We start from the raw sequence: 14527 nt of genomic DNA on the forward strand, positions 1-14527 counted from the left end.
TAGAGACATTTAAAATGAAAAAAGAATAAAGCTTCAGAAAGCGTCCTGGCAGCATGAAAGAGTGAATCAGCTGCTCAAACAGGGTCATGGTACACAGCTATATGTCCTGCATACATCATATTCTATTTACCTATTTTTGATCGTGTGGGAATTCGCCTGATGTTCTCAAGGCAACTCATACGTACAGCTTATCTGGCCAAGAGGCGTTCCTCAGAGCCTTACATGGACAGTTCCGGAGTTCTGTCACACACCGGGTCAGGTAGTGGCAAAACAAAGGGAGTCCACACATGACATAAAGAGAAACTAGTTTATTAGTAACCCGTTTTTACTTGTTAAAGTAAACATAGGCAATTATATTTAAACAAAAGGGATGATACTTAAAACCACATGGCGGGTGGAAGACGGAGCCCATCGCCCAGCCTAGAAGCAGCAAAAGAGAGACTCAACACATGGCTACCCAGCCCTTAAATCTCTTGATCCCTAGGATCCACGCGCGCGCGCGTAGTCCCACGAAGGAGCAACAAGAACTATGAACCTACTTACGCTTTTGTTCGGTCTCTTTACATTTGACCACATTGTACATCATTAGGCTCTTACTGTATTCTTATTGAGCTCCAGACTTTAAAAATCACCTCTAAAGTAGGTCACCCTGTTTTAGGATGTTGTTTTTGTTTGGACGAATGGCTTTTGATCGATACATTCACCTCATGGTGTATTTATATGTAGACGGTGAAATCAATATTTTCCCAACACTTTCCCTCAAATAAACCCGGCCTGCCTCCGACCGCCTCTCTGATCGTAGGTGCTATTCCTTCGTGGGTCGCACCGGTAACTCCCAGACGGTGTCCCTGAGTCGTCAGGGCTGCCTGTACCACAACACTGTACAGCACGAGCTGCTGCACGCCCTGGGTTTCAACCATGAGCAGACCCGCTCTGACCGCGACCAGCACATCAGGGTGCTGCTGCAGAACGTCCAGTCGGGTCAGTGACTCAGGCCTCATCCAGGGACTCTCTCACACACACACACACACACACACACACACACACACACACACACACACACACACACACACACACACACACACCCCTATAACCCCTCTGATCCATCCTCCACATGCAGGCATGCAGCACAACTTCAACAAGATCGCCACTCTGAACCATGTCACCCCCTACGACTACAACTCTGTCATGCACTACCACAAGTGAGTCTGACCCCATCAGCCTGAGGCCCTCTCAACCACATCCCCAAAGAAAGAAAAGTGAACTAACTGCATTGCTGTTTGACCTTACGCCTCCAAACACCACAGAGTGGTCGTTTTGTTTTGGACCAGAGTCCATGTGGAGGAGGAGTGTGTCAGAGTGTGTGTTGCTAAGTGTTGTGCATACTTCCAGGTACGCCTTCTCCAAGAACAACCAGCCCAGTATGGTACCCATCCCCAACCAGAACGCCGTGATCGGCAAGGCCACCCAGATGAGCCAGAACGACATCACCAGGCTGAACAGTCTGTACAATTGCTGAGCGGGTGAGTCAGTCCACACCGGTCCTCCTGTTTCAGGACCCCTGTGGAGTAAGGCCCTCATAACAAGCTCAGGGGTTCAATGCCCGAGGTAGAATATATTGGTGAATCAATGGCCCAAGTCTTCCATTCCCCATGTAGATTCATGTGTACACAACGTTGCATTAACGATAGGATGTGATACTGCGTCAGTGGTCATTTTTTCTATGCTGTTCATCCAATGATCACTTCATGTTTCAATTTCTGTGCTTTGTCTTTGTAACAGGTGCCCAGGACTTCCATTTGAGAAACAACTTCAAATCCCAGTGGAGTCCAGAGTCATCGGTTTATAGTCTGAGGGTGTATTGAACCAATCACAATGCTTGCCCTTGTGTTGAACCTTTTCTTAATAAACCATAGACATCGACCAAGCCTTTGTGTTCATTGACCTTCATTTGACCCTTCTGAATCCTGGTCCAGGCCTTGACCATCTTCTACCTGATAATAACAGAATACAGATGTGCACAGGGTGCATCTCAGCAAGGGGAAGATAGTTTCGAGGGCAAAGCCGCCAATGTTTGAGTCATGAATCCACCATGGATTGAAATGATGAGGTAATGAATCCACCATGGATTGAAGTGATGAGGTCATGAATCCACCATGGATTAAAGTGATGAAGTCTTGAATCCACCATGGATTGAAGTGATGAGGTCATGAATCAACCATGGATTGAAATGATGAGGTCATCAATCCACCATTGATTGAAGTGATGAGGTCATGAATCCACCATGGATGAAGTTTGATAAGCAATTTACGTATTTTTGATTGTTTCCAAAAACAATGTAGCATGCAGTGTTCTCTATGCTGCTCTTTGCTGACGTTGCTTTGTAATTAGGGGTCCGAGCAGCGAAGCTGCTTGGCCCCTATTATTTCTGTAATCTTAATCTTAATCTTTTTTTTTCAAATTCTGCAAAAGTCATATTGCAGCCTATACCGTAAATCGAAAACTTTTGAATTTTTCCAGGTATGGTTAACAATAACCCCCTCTACCCATAAACCCAAATTTGTGGTACTGCACCCAAAGGTGGCACTATTGTAAAAAAAGTTATGAACTAGCCTTATTTCTCAGATGCATCTTTTAAACCCCAAGTCTTCTGCTCTAAAACTGTTTACTTTTCCCACAATTTCATAGAAAAGCCAAATGTCCACAGTCGCAACCCATTTTTCCTATATGACCATTTTGGTATTGTATTACTACCATAGGCTATCATTAGGTGGATACCATTAACAGTGCAAATTTTCAGATATTAAGAAAGCCCTTAATTCTCTTGTGAAATGTGTGCTTGGAGTTTTCTTGTTAGATGTTGTGTGCTTATCAATTGACATTTTCACCATGTGAATGAGGCTTTATGCAGTTCAGGAATGTCAGTGGCTCAACGGGCCAATGCCGTGTACTTGTGTACCTTAGGTTGAGAGTTTGTATCCTGATTAGAGCATTATGAACAATCTGAACATGAGATTCTGTCATTGCCACTCATTTAAGAAACAAAACATTGAACAGCACCTGAAATTCATCAGGCAATCAACATTCCGGCTCATTAGTTTCCAAGAATCGGTCTGCCAAGACACAGTATGGCAATAAGGGGAACTTCTTCGTTAACCATTTTTCCTTCATAATTAACACTGTCATAATTATATTTCTTCCGTTAGTGTTCTTGACTACAAATGTTTAATTTCCCCAGAATTGTCGATTTTGTAACGAAGGTGACATATGACAAGGAGTTGAAAGAAGAAAAGCCTAGCTGGTATTCCCAGTGGCTCTCCCCCAGCACCAATGAGCTTCAGGATGAGTTACAGGACCAATGAGCTTCAGGACAAGTTACAGCACCAATGAGCTTCAGGATGAGTTACAGGACCAATGAGCTTCAGGATGAGTTACAGGACCAATCAGCTTCTTGATGAGTTACAGGACTAATGAGCTTCAGGATGAGTTACAGGACCAATGAGCTTCAGGATGAGTTACAGGACCAATGCGCTTCAGGATGAGTTACAGGACCAATCAGCTTCTTGATGAGTTACAGGACTAATGAGCTTCAGGATGAGTTACAGGACCAATGAGCTTCAGGATCAGTTACAGGACCAATCAGCTTCTTGATGAGTTACAGGACCAATGAGCTTCATGATGAGTTACTGCACCAATCAGCTTCAGGATGAGTTACAGGACCAATCGGCCTCTTGATGAGTTATAGGACCAATGAGCTTCATGATGAGTTACAGCACCAATCTGCTACTTGATGAGTTACAGGACAAATAAGCTTCATGATGACTTACAGGACCAATCAGCTTCATGATGAGTTACAGGACCAATGAGCTTCATGATGAGTTAGAGGTCTTTGGCTGAGGGGTGGGCAGAAAACGTTCTCAATGAATTAAAGTATTTTAATAATCTAGTAGGATCTAGTTACAATAATATATTTGTTAAGGCTCATCTACTAAATAACTTCTGATAATTATAACATAGAAAAGAAATACATAAATACCACGGCACAGTTGGGCCACATTTATTGTGCATGAGCATGATTTATTTTTCATAAATCTGCCCAATATGTATTAAGCCCTATAAAGTGCAACTGGGTAGCCTAATAGTACCTGAGATGCTAAAATAGACCTGTTTATGATTCTGTACAAAGAACTGGAGGTAACAGCACAACAGCAATAATAATAATAATAGATACCATTATATTATTAGTCAACAATATTTACTTTGAGGATCTCAATCGTTTGGTTAAAATCTCTTAAGGGGGTTAAAACGATGTGAACATCAGCAGCCCAGCGGAGACGGAGCGAAGAAGTAGAGGGCCAGCAGGATGAGATAGACCACCACCAGAGCAGTACCTGGTGGTCACACAAGCACACGCTGACACAGGGACATAGCTCAAGGGTTCTTGGTCAATACAGTCAGGTCATTCATTATAAACATTAAGGCTAGGGTAGGTGATTACTTATATTTTTGTCATACTTGTTGAACTTCTGTTTACATGCCACCAGCATCGATAAATATAATGGTATCTGTAATAAGCCCATTAAGTCATGTCAGTTGGTCTTTATAAAATAATAGGATGGCTAACTTGTCTGTCTAGCTAGCTACGTGCGCATAATCTGGTCCCGCACTCATTGCACATAACAGCAGCCTTCCACCAGGCTGAGCAGACCTGTTGCTAAAGCTAGTGAGGGAGCCCCTGGTTTGGAGGGGGTTTGGATATTTTCAAATCTAACTCTGGCTGGTTTCTCCACATGGCCTACCCTGGCTTAAATGTTAATGCAGTCATTTCTGACTGCAGTATATAGAGGACCAATCATTGGAAACCATTTGACCCTTCACTATTGTTCTCAAGTTATCTCATGAATGAAGACATCTTCATAAATGCCATGAGATGCTAGGTTTGATATGAATAGGCAAGGCAAGGCAATTTTATTTATGTAGCACTTTTAATACACAAGGCAGACTCAAAGTACTTCACATATAAACATTGTCATACAATAAAATAAAATAATAGATAAGTAAAAGAAAACATATGCAAAGAAATGGGTAAAATAGAAAGTTAAAAAGCATTTTAGCATTAAAATATAAAATAAGGCAAAGTTAAGGCAAAGTTAAAAAAGCTTTTTAGAAAGTGCAAAGCAAACATAAAAGTCTTCAGTCTTGTTTTAAAGGTGCTCAGAGTTGGGGCAAGTCTTTAATCCTCAGGGAGTTTATTCCAGCTATTTGTTGCATAGTAACTAAATCCTGCTTTCCCATGTTTCGTGTTTACTCTGGGGATAATTAACAGATTGGTCTGAGAGGATCTTAGTGGTCTAGAAGGCTTATGTAGTGGAAGCATATCAGTTAAATATTTTGGGCCTAAACCATGTAGGGATTTATAGGTTAGCAACATGATTTTAAAATAAATTCTCTGACCTACAGGAAGCCAATGTAACAAATTCAGAATTGGTGTAATATGTTCAAATTGTTTGGTCTTTGTTAGAACTCTAGAAGCAGCATTCTGAACAAGCTGAAGCTTCCTCAGAGTTTGTTTTGGGAGACCTGTAAGGAGACCATTGCAGTAATTAAGCGTACTAGTGATAAAGGCATGTGCAAGTTTTTGTAAGTCTTCGGTCGACATGAGCCCTCTTAGTCTTGCTACATTTTTAAGGTGATAATATGCAGATTTTGTAACTGATATGCAGAGCCGGACAGTAACGGATTACATTTACTTGAGTACAGTACTTAAGTACAATTTTGAGGGATCTGTACTTTACTCGAGTATCATTTTTTGGGAGTACTCATGACTTTACTCAAGTACATTTGAGAGGCAGATATTGTACTCTTTACTCCGTTACATTTCTATCCATAACCGTGAGTACCCTTTACTCCTTCTGAAAAATAAAAAATAAAAGGAGAAAAGAAAAATCACGGAAACCCTCAATTTGTTGTTTCCCTCTCAAACGTGATTCCCTCTCAAACTGATTAGGACAGCCTTCAGCCTATCAGCAATCACCTTTGCTTTCCGCCAAAGCCAACTCCATGGTCAGAATTAGATGACAGACGATTGTTGATTTGATTGATTAAAAAACGGAGAAACTCACACATACATAGAATTGTTAGCTGAATTTTCTTTTCTGATATTGCATATTTATGTAAGCTGAGCAATTGTTTTTATGTTCTTGAGTATACTGTTATACTGTATACTATTGTGCTATTGCCATGGTAAAAAGATGAAAATTACTTGATTTTACTTTCAATTCCTTTTACATTCTCCAAGGTGTTAACATTTTTCATAACTCCATGTAGGACGTTTCTATACATAAATGTAAGCGCTGTGGCAGTAGTAATGCAATATTTAGAAAACATACTCTTGTACTCTTGATACTCAAGTACTTTTAAAAACAAGTACTTCAGTACTTTTACTTAAGTAGACATCTGACTGTAGTACTTTTACTTGTACTTGAGTAAAATTTAGCAAGGGGTATCTGTACTTTTACTCAAGTAAGGCAGCTGTGTACTCTGTCCGCCTCTGCTGATATGATGTGACTGTCGAAATGTAAATCTGAATCCATGATAACCCCTAGATTTCTGGCTTTGATTGAGGTTTTCAGGGACAGAGAGTGAAGGTGTTGGGTTACTTTAAGCCTTTCCGTTTTAGAACCAAATACAATTACAGCCGAATTATGGGCCGATAGTCATTTGGTGATAGCGATACATAGATTTGCGTGTCATCAGCATAGCAATGATGGTCAATATTGTTATATTGCAAGATTTGCCCTAGTGGGAGCATGTAGATGTTGAATAAAGAGGGTCCTAAGATTGAACCTTGTGGGACTCCACATGTCACGTTGGTTGATTCTGATACAAAGTCGCCAATGGAAACAAAGTAGTTCCTATTTTGTAGGTAGGACCTGAACCAATTTAAGACTGTGCCTGAAAGGCCCGACGAGTTTTCTAACCTGTCCAGAAGTATTGTATGGTCTACAGTGTCGAATGCAGCACTGAGGTCAAGTAGCATTAGTATTGAGGTTATGCCAGAGTCTGTGTTAAGACGGATGTCGTTTACAACTTTAATAAGGGCGGTCTCAGTGCTGTGCAGGGGTCGAAATCCTGATTGGAAGGTGTCATAGCAACCAGTTGTTGCCAGGAAGTGATTAAGTTGCTGGAGGAAAACTTTCTCAATGATTTTACTTATGAAGGGTAGATTCAATATTGGTCTGTAGTTGTAATAGAGGCATCTAGGCTCCGCTTTTTAAAAGGGGTTTAATAACTGCAATTTTCAAAGCTTTTGGGAAATTGCCTTACTGGAGAGAGTTGTTAACTATCTGCAATATGTCTACTGCTAGGCAGTAGAAAACATTCTGAAAGAGGTTGGTAGGTAAAGTATCAAGGCAACAGGTGGATGGCTTTAGTTTTGTCACAGATTCCACAAGAGTTTGAGAGCCTATAACATTAAAGCATGCCATCCTTGCCACGTTACTTTTGCCTGAACAGGGTGGTAGTCCAACATTTTAGTTTAAAGTGGAGATATTGATGCATTTCTGCGTAGAATGGAGATCAGGTGGAATTTGTGTTGGGGAGTTGGTCAGTCTGTCAGCAGTTGCAAATAGGGTTTTTGCATTATTAGTGTTGGTATTAATGATATTGGAGAGAAATGTTTCTCTAGCACTTTTTAAGTCTAAATTGTAGGCACGGAGGCTCTCTTTATAGATATCATGGTGAATAAGAAGTTTTGTTTTACGCCAGATGCGTTCAACCTACCTGCATTATTTTTTCTGTGCTGTTACAGAAGCAGCTTTTCTCCAGGGTGCCTTTTGCTTTCCAGAAATCGTTTTAACCTTATAAGGTCCAATGAGATCTATGACTTTCACATTTTTCAAATTAAAGTTTTCTACAAGATCAGCAGCAGAACATGGGTTGAGAGGTGGAAGCAAGGAGATGGCCTTTTTAAAAAGTACATCTTCATTGATATACCGTTTTTCGACAGTATTTGATTTGTCTGTATGTCGGAAATAAAAGATATGTTAAAGAAAACACAAAAGTGGTCAGACAAGGAAGGATCAGCACAGATATCTCAGAAACATTGAGGCCCTTTATGATAACCAGGTCTAGAGTGTGCCCCTTACAATGAGTAGCCTCTTTCACATGTTGAGACAGTTCAAATGTGTCCAAAATGGTATAAAGTTTTTTTGCACACTTGTCATTGAAATCATCAGTATGAAAATTGAAGTCACCAGTTATAACTAGTCAAATTATGTGGAGATGCTAGACAAAAATTCTTTGAAGTCATCGAAAAAATTTCGCAGAGCATGTGGGTGGCCTTTAAATAATTAATAGGAGAACTCTGGGGGAGCATTTCAATGCAGCACTAAGGTATTCGAATGATGGAAAATCACCAAATAACATCTGCTTCCCCTGAAATACATTTTTAAATAATACTGACCCTCCGACATTCACAATCAATGGGCAGGAACGGGATTTCGTTCTTGTAATGCCAAGCTAATTTTTGTTATGCTAGGATGTAGGTTCCAGGGGAATTCCTGGATTCCTGCAGACTTCTGGGGGGGGTGGCTTGTAACCTGGAGACAACAGCTCCAAGGGGCAGAGTGTTTCTAAAGCCTAAACCCTGTCCATCAGTTCACTTTACGTCTAATTATTGTCATCATCATCAACATCATCATCATCTATTTCCCCTTCCACTGCCTCAGCGGGTTTGGAGCCCAGAATCCGATCCATCAGAGGCAGGAACCTTGACCTGCTTTGCATTTCCCTTTTTAGTGGGGTTGTAGAGAGTCCAGTAAGTTTATCTTAGTTTTCCCAGATGTCATGAGTATACAGCTTATTATTAGTTTTGAAGTCTATGAGCAAGTACTTCAGGTATTGGCCAAGACCAAAGTTACGGATCGGTAAGGAGAAGTTGAGACGGAGCATGTTGTGATTAGAATGCTTGTAGCGCCAGTCCACATCGTCTTCTTTAATAGATGGTGTTTTACTCCCCTTTGCCTTGATTGTGGCGCAGTGACACACTCTAAACCATTGTGGAAAAGTTGTGTCGTCCTGGCAGTCTGCCAGAGTGGGTCAGCTGTTCAAACACGGTCATGGTACACAGCTATATGTCCTGCATACATCACATTCTATTTACCTATTTTTGATCATGTGGGAATTGGCCTGATGTGCTCAAGGCAACTCATGCGTACAGCTTATCTGGCCAAGAGGCGTTCCTCAGAGCCTTACATGGACAGTTCCTGAGCCAATGGGGAGCATAAATAGGGGTTCTGGACAGGCTAGTAGTATTAACACTGTCTCCCCTGCAGGTTAGCAAGATGTCTGCCCTGAAGTACGCTCTGAGCCTGCTGGCTCTCCTTGTGGTCTCCACCTGGGCTGAGGTAACAACTCTACATGTTTCTAATATAAAAAAAAATGTTTTAACTGTTAGCTTCATTGACTGTTTCTACTGAGACATGTATGCAGACATACCTCATCCATGTTTGAGTGTTGATTAGAATTGTCTGTTGGATCCAAGCCTGTGACAATGACCAGATGTTAATGTCATCGGCCAAATCCAAAATGTTTTCCTATCATCTGACCATATTATTATGGAAGGATCCCTGACATCCCGTCTGTGTTTGGTTCACTACAGGAACGCCCCGTGTCTGAGATCCTCTGGGAAGCTAACAAGGATGTCGGTAAGTACAGCCGAGTAAAGCATATTGAGATCAGTGTTTCATTGTTTCCTCAACATGTTCACACTATAGAAACCCACAAATACAGCCACAGACCATAACGGAATGAGTAATATAGCTAGGCAGCTGTTTCTGGTGCCATAGTATACAGACTGGGCTGTCTATCTACCTCAACTAGGCTAGTAGGATTCCACCCGTTTGTAAAAACCCATCTGCCTTTAAATTCAGCTCAAAAATAACAATAATTATAAATAATAAATGTTATACCATATCTATAATTAATATTAATGTCATGATTAGAAATATATAAAAAATAATAACTTATAATAACTATAATACTAATAAATATATATATATATATATATATCGATAAATAATGTACATTTTTCCCAAGAACATACTTTACATCCGATTGAGGATTGGTCATGTTGCATGGTCGTGCTGCATAGTCTGACACGAAATCACAGACAGACAGACAGACACAAACATACAGAGACACACACACACACACACCCCTTTGGTGGTCTTGGAAACACTATTTAAAAAAATGTCTTCTTCTTGTCATTAGTCCGCACTGAGGACGAGCCCTACGTGGTGGACGACATCGCCTACGACAACGAGATGGAGAGGAACGCTGACCCCTGCACTTCCCGCGGCTGCATGTGGGGAAAGTCTGGCGACGGCAAGATCTACGTGCCCTACACCGTCTCCAGCCAGTACTGTACGTGCAGCCCAGGGTCGGACTGGGAACGATTTTCGGCCCTGGCATTTTTCCATCTACACCGGCCCCTTATGGACCGACCGACCGACACCCCCCCCCCCCCCCCCCCCCCCCCTTTAGCGCAAATGAGCCGAACCAACTTCAGCGAACCTACTTAAAGGGGTAGGAATTTTGGACATAGGGCCTGATTCCGAAGTGAGCATTGGTCTATATTCTATATCACTGGAGACAGTTTTCAACACATTTCATTCAGTCCTTCTAGTTGCAGAGTTCGCTCGTGCTAGGCTAGCGCACGTCAACGGGCAATGCTAGCCTGCTATTAAAAACAGTCTTACCCACCCCACAGTACACCCGAGGTAAATCAATTATAACGATTTACTATAAAGACTATAAATCTAAGTGTCTGTTTATAGAATAATGTTAGAAATAAAACCAACCTTGCATTGCATTGCACTTTGAGGGAATTGCGGGGTCTCAGCAGCAGTGTTTATATTCCTGTACGTAGGCTACGGCGGACTGATACCTAGGTTACCTGCCGCTGTCATTGCTACAAACGCAGAGTACAGTGAACGAAGGAATTCTACAAATGAAATGTGTTGAAAACTGTCTCCAGTGATATAGAATACCAATGCTCACTTTGGAATCAGGCCCTATGTCCAAAATTCCGAACTACCCCTTTAAGAAAGACCTGTGAGCCGAATTCAACATGTCGCGGTGGGCACAATTAAAAACCAAACGGCCTACCTTGACGCTGTCTTGATCGCGGGGCTTCTTGCAAGTTGCAATTATTCCACATTAATCCACACGGTTTAACATACCCGGACAGTCCTGATAGCAAGCAATGGATTATGTTAGGTTGTAGCAGCAGGGACGTCGGGGGCACTAGCAGCAACGGTTGAAGCACTGGCCACAGCAAACAAGCGATCTATTTTAAAACATCCAGACGCCTCAGCTTGTATAGATTTCTGCCTTTTGTCCCGAATCTTCTCCGCTCCCCCTTTCTTCTTTTTGCCAACTCTTTCCATGATTTTTAGCCCATCCACTGAAATTAAAATATAAGCGAAGCAACATCCGCAGCATCCATGGACCGTTAACGTTCGCTGTTAGATGTATAATCCCATCGTGCACCGCAACATATTTTTGCAAAATATTCGAACATAAATTCGCCAAATATAAGAAGAAAATCGTAGTTTAGTTTAAAGAAAGCATTTTAGTTTTATTTTAATTTAGTTTGTTGCAATGATTGTACAGTTTGAAGAAACATGATTTTACAGTTTGAAGAAATAGAAAATTATACCATATACCAACCGTCACATAGATGTGCATGACAAGGAAGCGCTATATATACTGGATGCACCATTGCAACAATTTGACGTTAGGTTCTTTCTTGGGCTCTTTGAGTTATCCGTATTGTCAGGTAAGTAAGGCGGTCGTATAATCAGTATTGGGGCCGGTATGATTGAAGGAGGGCCGGCCCTCGCACGCCGAAATGTGGACCGGCCCTTCTGGCAAATGCCCGGTATCACAGATTACCAGTCCGAGCCTGGTGCAGCCTGTTGTCACACAAGACCCCCCTGAATAAAGAGTCACTCACTTTATCAGAAAGACCCAGAACTCCATATAAAAACCCAGAGTATTCAAACAATTTAAATAACAAACGTTATCTTATTTTATTAGGATTAATATGTTTATTTAAAATGACGGTAATCATAAAAAATGTCTTCTCCCTTTAGTACAAATAGTTCAAGCACAGCTGAACATAGATTGAGATTCATTATAGCCTCACTTGACTGACTGTCAAACGTGAAGAGTGTTCCTTTCCTCCAACGACCTCTGTCCCTCACTCCTCCCTCTTCCCCTGTGTGTCCCTGACTCCTCCCCCTTCCCTGCCTGTCCCTCACTCCTCCCCCTTCCCTGTGTGTCCCTGACTCCTCCCCCTTCCCCGTGTGTCCCTGACTCCTCCCTCTTCCCTGCAGCCTCCCGCGAGCGGTCCATCATCGACCGCGGCCTGCAGTCCTTCTCTGGCTTCTCCTGCATCCGCTTCGTCAAGCGCAGCAACCAGAGGGATTACCTCAGCATCCAGTCCCTCAGCGGGTGAGAAGCGAGCGCGCGTGTGTGTGTAGTCCCACAAAGGAGCAACAAGAACTATGAACCTACTTACGGTTGTCTTCGGTCTCTTAACATTTGACCCCATTCTCATTAGGTCCTTACTGTATTCTTATTGAGCTCCAGACTTTAAAAATCACCTCTAAAGTAGGTCACCCTGTTTTAGGATGTTGTTTTTGTTTGGACGAATGGCTTTTGATCAATATATTCACTTCATGGTGTATTTATATGTAGACACTGGTGAAATCAATACTTTCCCATCCATATAAACCCGGCCTGCCTCCGACCGCCTCTCTGATCGTAGGTGCTATTCCTTCGTGGGTCGCACCGGTAACTCCCAGACGGTGTCCCTGAGTCGTCAGGGCTGCCTGTACCACAACACTGTACAGCACGAGCTGCTGCACGCCCTGGGCTTCAACCATGAGCAGACCCGCTCTGACCGCGACCAGCACATCAGGGTGCTGCTGCAGAACGTCCAGTCGGGTCAGTGGCTCAGTCCTCATCCAGGGACTCTCTCGCACACGCACACGCACACGCACACGCACACACACACCTATAACCCCTCTGGTCCATCCTCCACAGGCATGCAGCACAACTTCAACAAGATCGCAACTCTGAACCAGGCCACCCCCTACGACTACAACTCTGTCATGCAGTACCATAAGTGAGTCTGACCCCATCTGCCTGAGGCCCTCTCAACCACATCCCCAAAGAAAGAAAAGTGAACTAACTGCATTGCTGTTTGACCTTACACCTCCAAACACCACAGAGTGGTCGTTTTGTTTTGGACCAGAGTCCATGTGGAGGAGGAGTGTGTCAGAGTGTGTGTTGCTAAGTGTTGTGCATGCTTCCAGGTACGCCTTCTCCAAGAACAACCAGCCCACCATGGTACCCATCCCCAACCAGAACGCCGTGATCGGCAAGGCCACCCAGATGAGCCAGAACGACATCACCAGGCTGAACAGGCTGTACAAGTGCTGAGCGGGTGAGTCAGTCCACACCGGTCCTCCTGTTTCAGGACCCCTGTGGAGTAAGGCCCTCATAACAAGCTCAGGGGTTCAATGCCCGAGGTAGAATATATTGATGAAGCAATGGCCCAACTCTTCCATTCCCCATGTAGATTCATGTGTACACAATGTTGCATTAACGATAGGATGTGATACTGCGTCAGTGGTCATTTTTTCTATGCTGTTCATCCAATGATCGCTTCATGTTTCCATTTCTGTGCTTTTCTTTGTAACAGGTAACCAGGACTTCCATTTGAGAAACAACTTCCAATCACAGTGGAGTCCAGAGTCATCGGTTTATAGTATATAGTAAATTCTTAATAAACCATAGACATCCACCAAGCCTTTGTGTTCATTGACCTTCATTTGACCCTGCTGAATCCTGGTCCAGGCCTTGACCATCTTCTACCTGATAATAACAGAATACAGATGTGCACAGGGTGCATCTCAGCAAGGGGAAGATAGTTAGAGGGCAAAGCCGCCAATGTTTGAGTCAAGAAGCCTAATAAGGTCATGAATCCACCATGGATTGAAGGGATGAGGTCATGAATCCACCATGGATTGAAATGATGAGGTCATCAATCCACCATGGATTGAAGGGATGAGGTCAGGAATCCACCATGGATGAAGTTTGAGAAGCAATTTACATATTTTTGATTTTTTCCAAAAACAATGCAGCATACAGTGTTCTCTATGCTGCTCTTTGCTGATATTGCGTAGTAATATCAACTTGATATGCAAATGTTTCATCCACATGGAATGTATGTTTAATGTTCATAAATAGTTAAGCAACGTTGTTCATGGATGTCGATTTTGTAACGAAGGTGACAAATGAGACGGATTTGAAAGAAGAAAAGCCTAGCTGTTATTGCCGCTCTCCCCCAGCACCAATGAGCTTCAGGACCAATGAGCTTTAGGATGAGTTACAGGACCAATGAGCTTCAGGATGAGTAACAGGACCAATGAGCTTCAGGATGAGTTACAGGACC

At 42.6% G+C, this 14527-nt stretch overlaps 2 protein-coding genes across 2 annotated transcripts; both read left to right on the forward strand.

Moving 5' to 3' along the window:
• Positions 1-767: 767 nt before the first annotated feature.
• LOC115551495 (high choriolytic enzyme 2-like) lies at positions 768-1879 on the forward strand (the record flags this gene model as incomplete). The annotated part of the gene is made up of 4 exons (XM_030367281.1): positions 768-981; positions 1121-1202; positions 1393-1523; positions 1783-1879. Coding segments are annotated over 3 exons (423 nt in total), but the record flags the coding sequence as incomplete, so codon positions are not given.
• Positions 1880-9184: 7305 nt separating this feature from the next.
• LOC115551498 (high choriolytic enzyme 1) lies at positions 9185-13880 on the forward strand. Its single transcript, XM_030367284.1, has 8 exons — positions 9185-9407; positions 9662-9707; positions 10273-10425; positions 12402-12519; positions 12836-13014; positions 13114-13195; positions 13386-13516; positions 13775-13880. Exons 1-7 carry the CDS (start codon positions 9345-9347, stop codon positions 13510-13512), a joined length of 768 nt encoding a protein of 255 aa, XP_030223144.1. The 5' UTR covers positions 9185-9344; the 3' UTR covers positions 13513-13516; positions 13775-13880.
• Positions 13881-14527: the final 647 nt, after the last annotated feature.

Source organism: Gadus morhua, chromosome 9 (genome assembly GCF_902167405.1).
Source record: "Gadus morhua chromosome 9, gadMor3.0, whole genome shotgun sequence".
NCBI lineage: Eukaryota > Metazoa > Chordata > Actinopteri > Gadiformes > Gadidae > Gadus > Gadus morhua.

Excerpts from the sequence above, each read along its gene's own strand:
- LOC115551498 (XM_030367284.1), top strand. The coding sequence starts at position 9,345 with ATGTCTGCCCTGAAGTACGCTCTGAGCCTGCTGGCTCTCCTTGTGGTC. Across the intron at positions 10,426-12,401 it reads CACCGTCTCCAGCCAGTACT|CCTCCCGCGAGCGGTCCATC; the intron begins GTACGTGCAGCC and ends TCTTCCCTGCAG. Across the intron at positions 13,196-13,385 it reads TCTGTCATGCAGTACCATAA|GTACGCCTTCTCCAAGAACA; the intron begins GTGAGTCTGACC and ends GCATGCTTCCAG.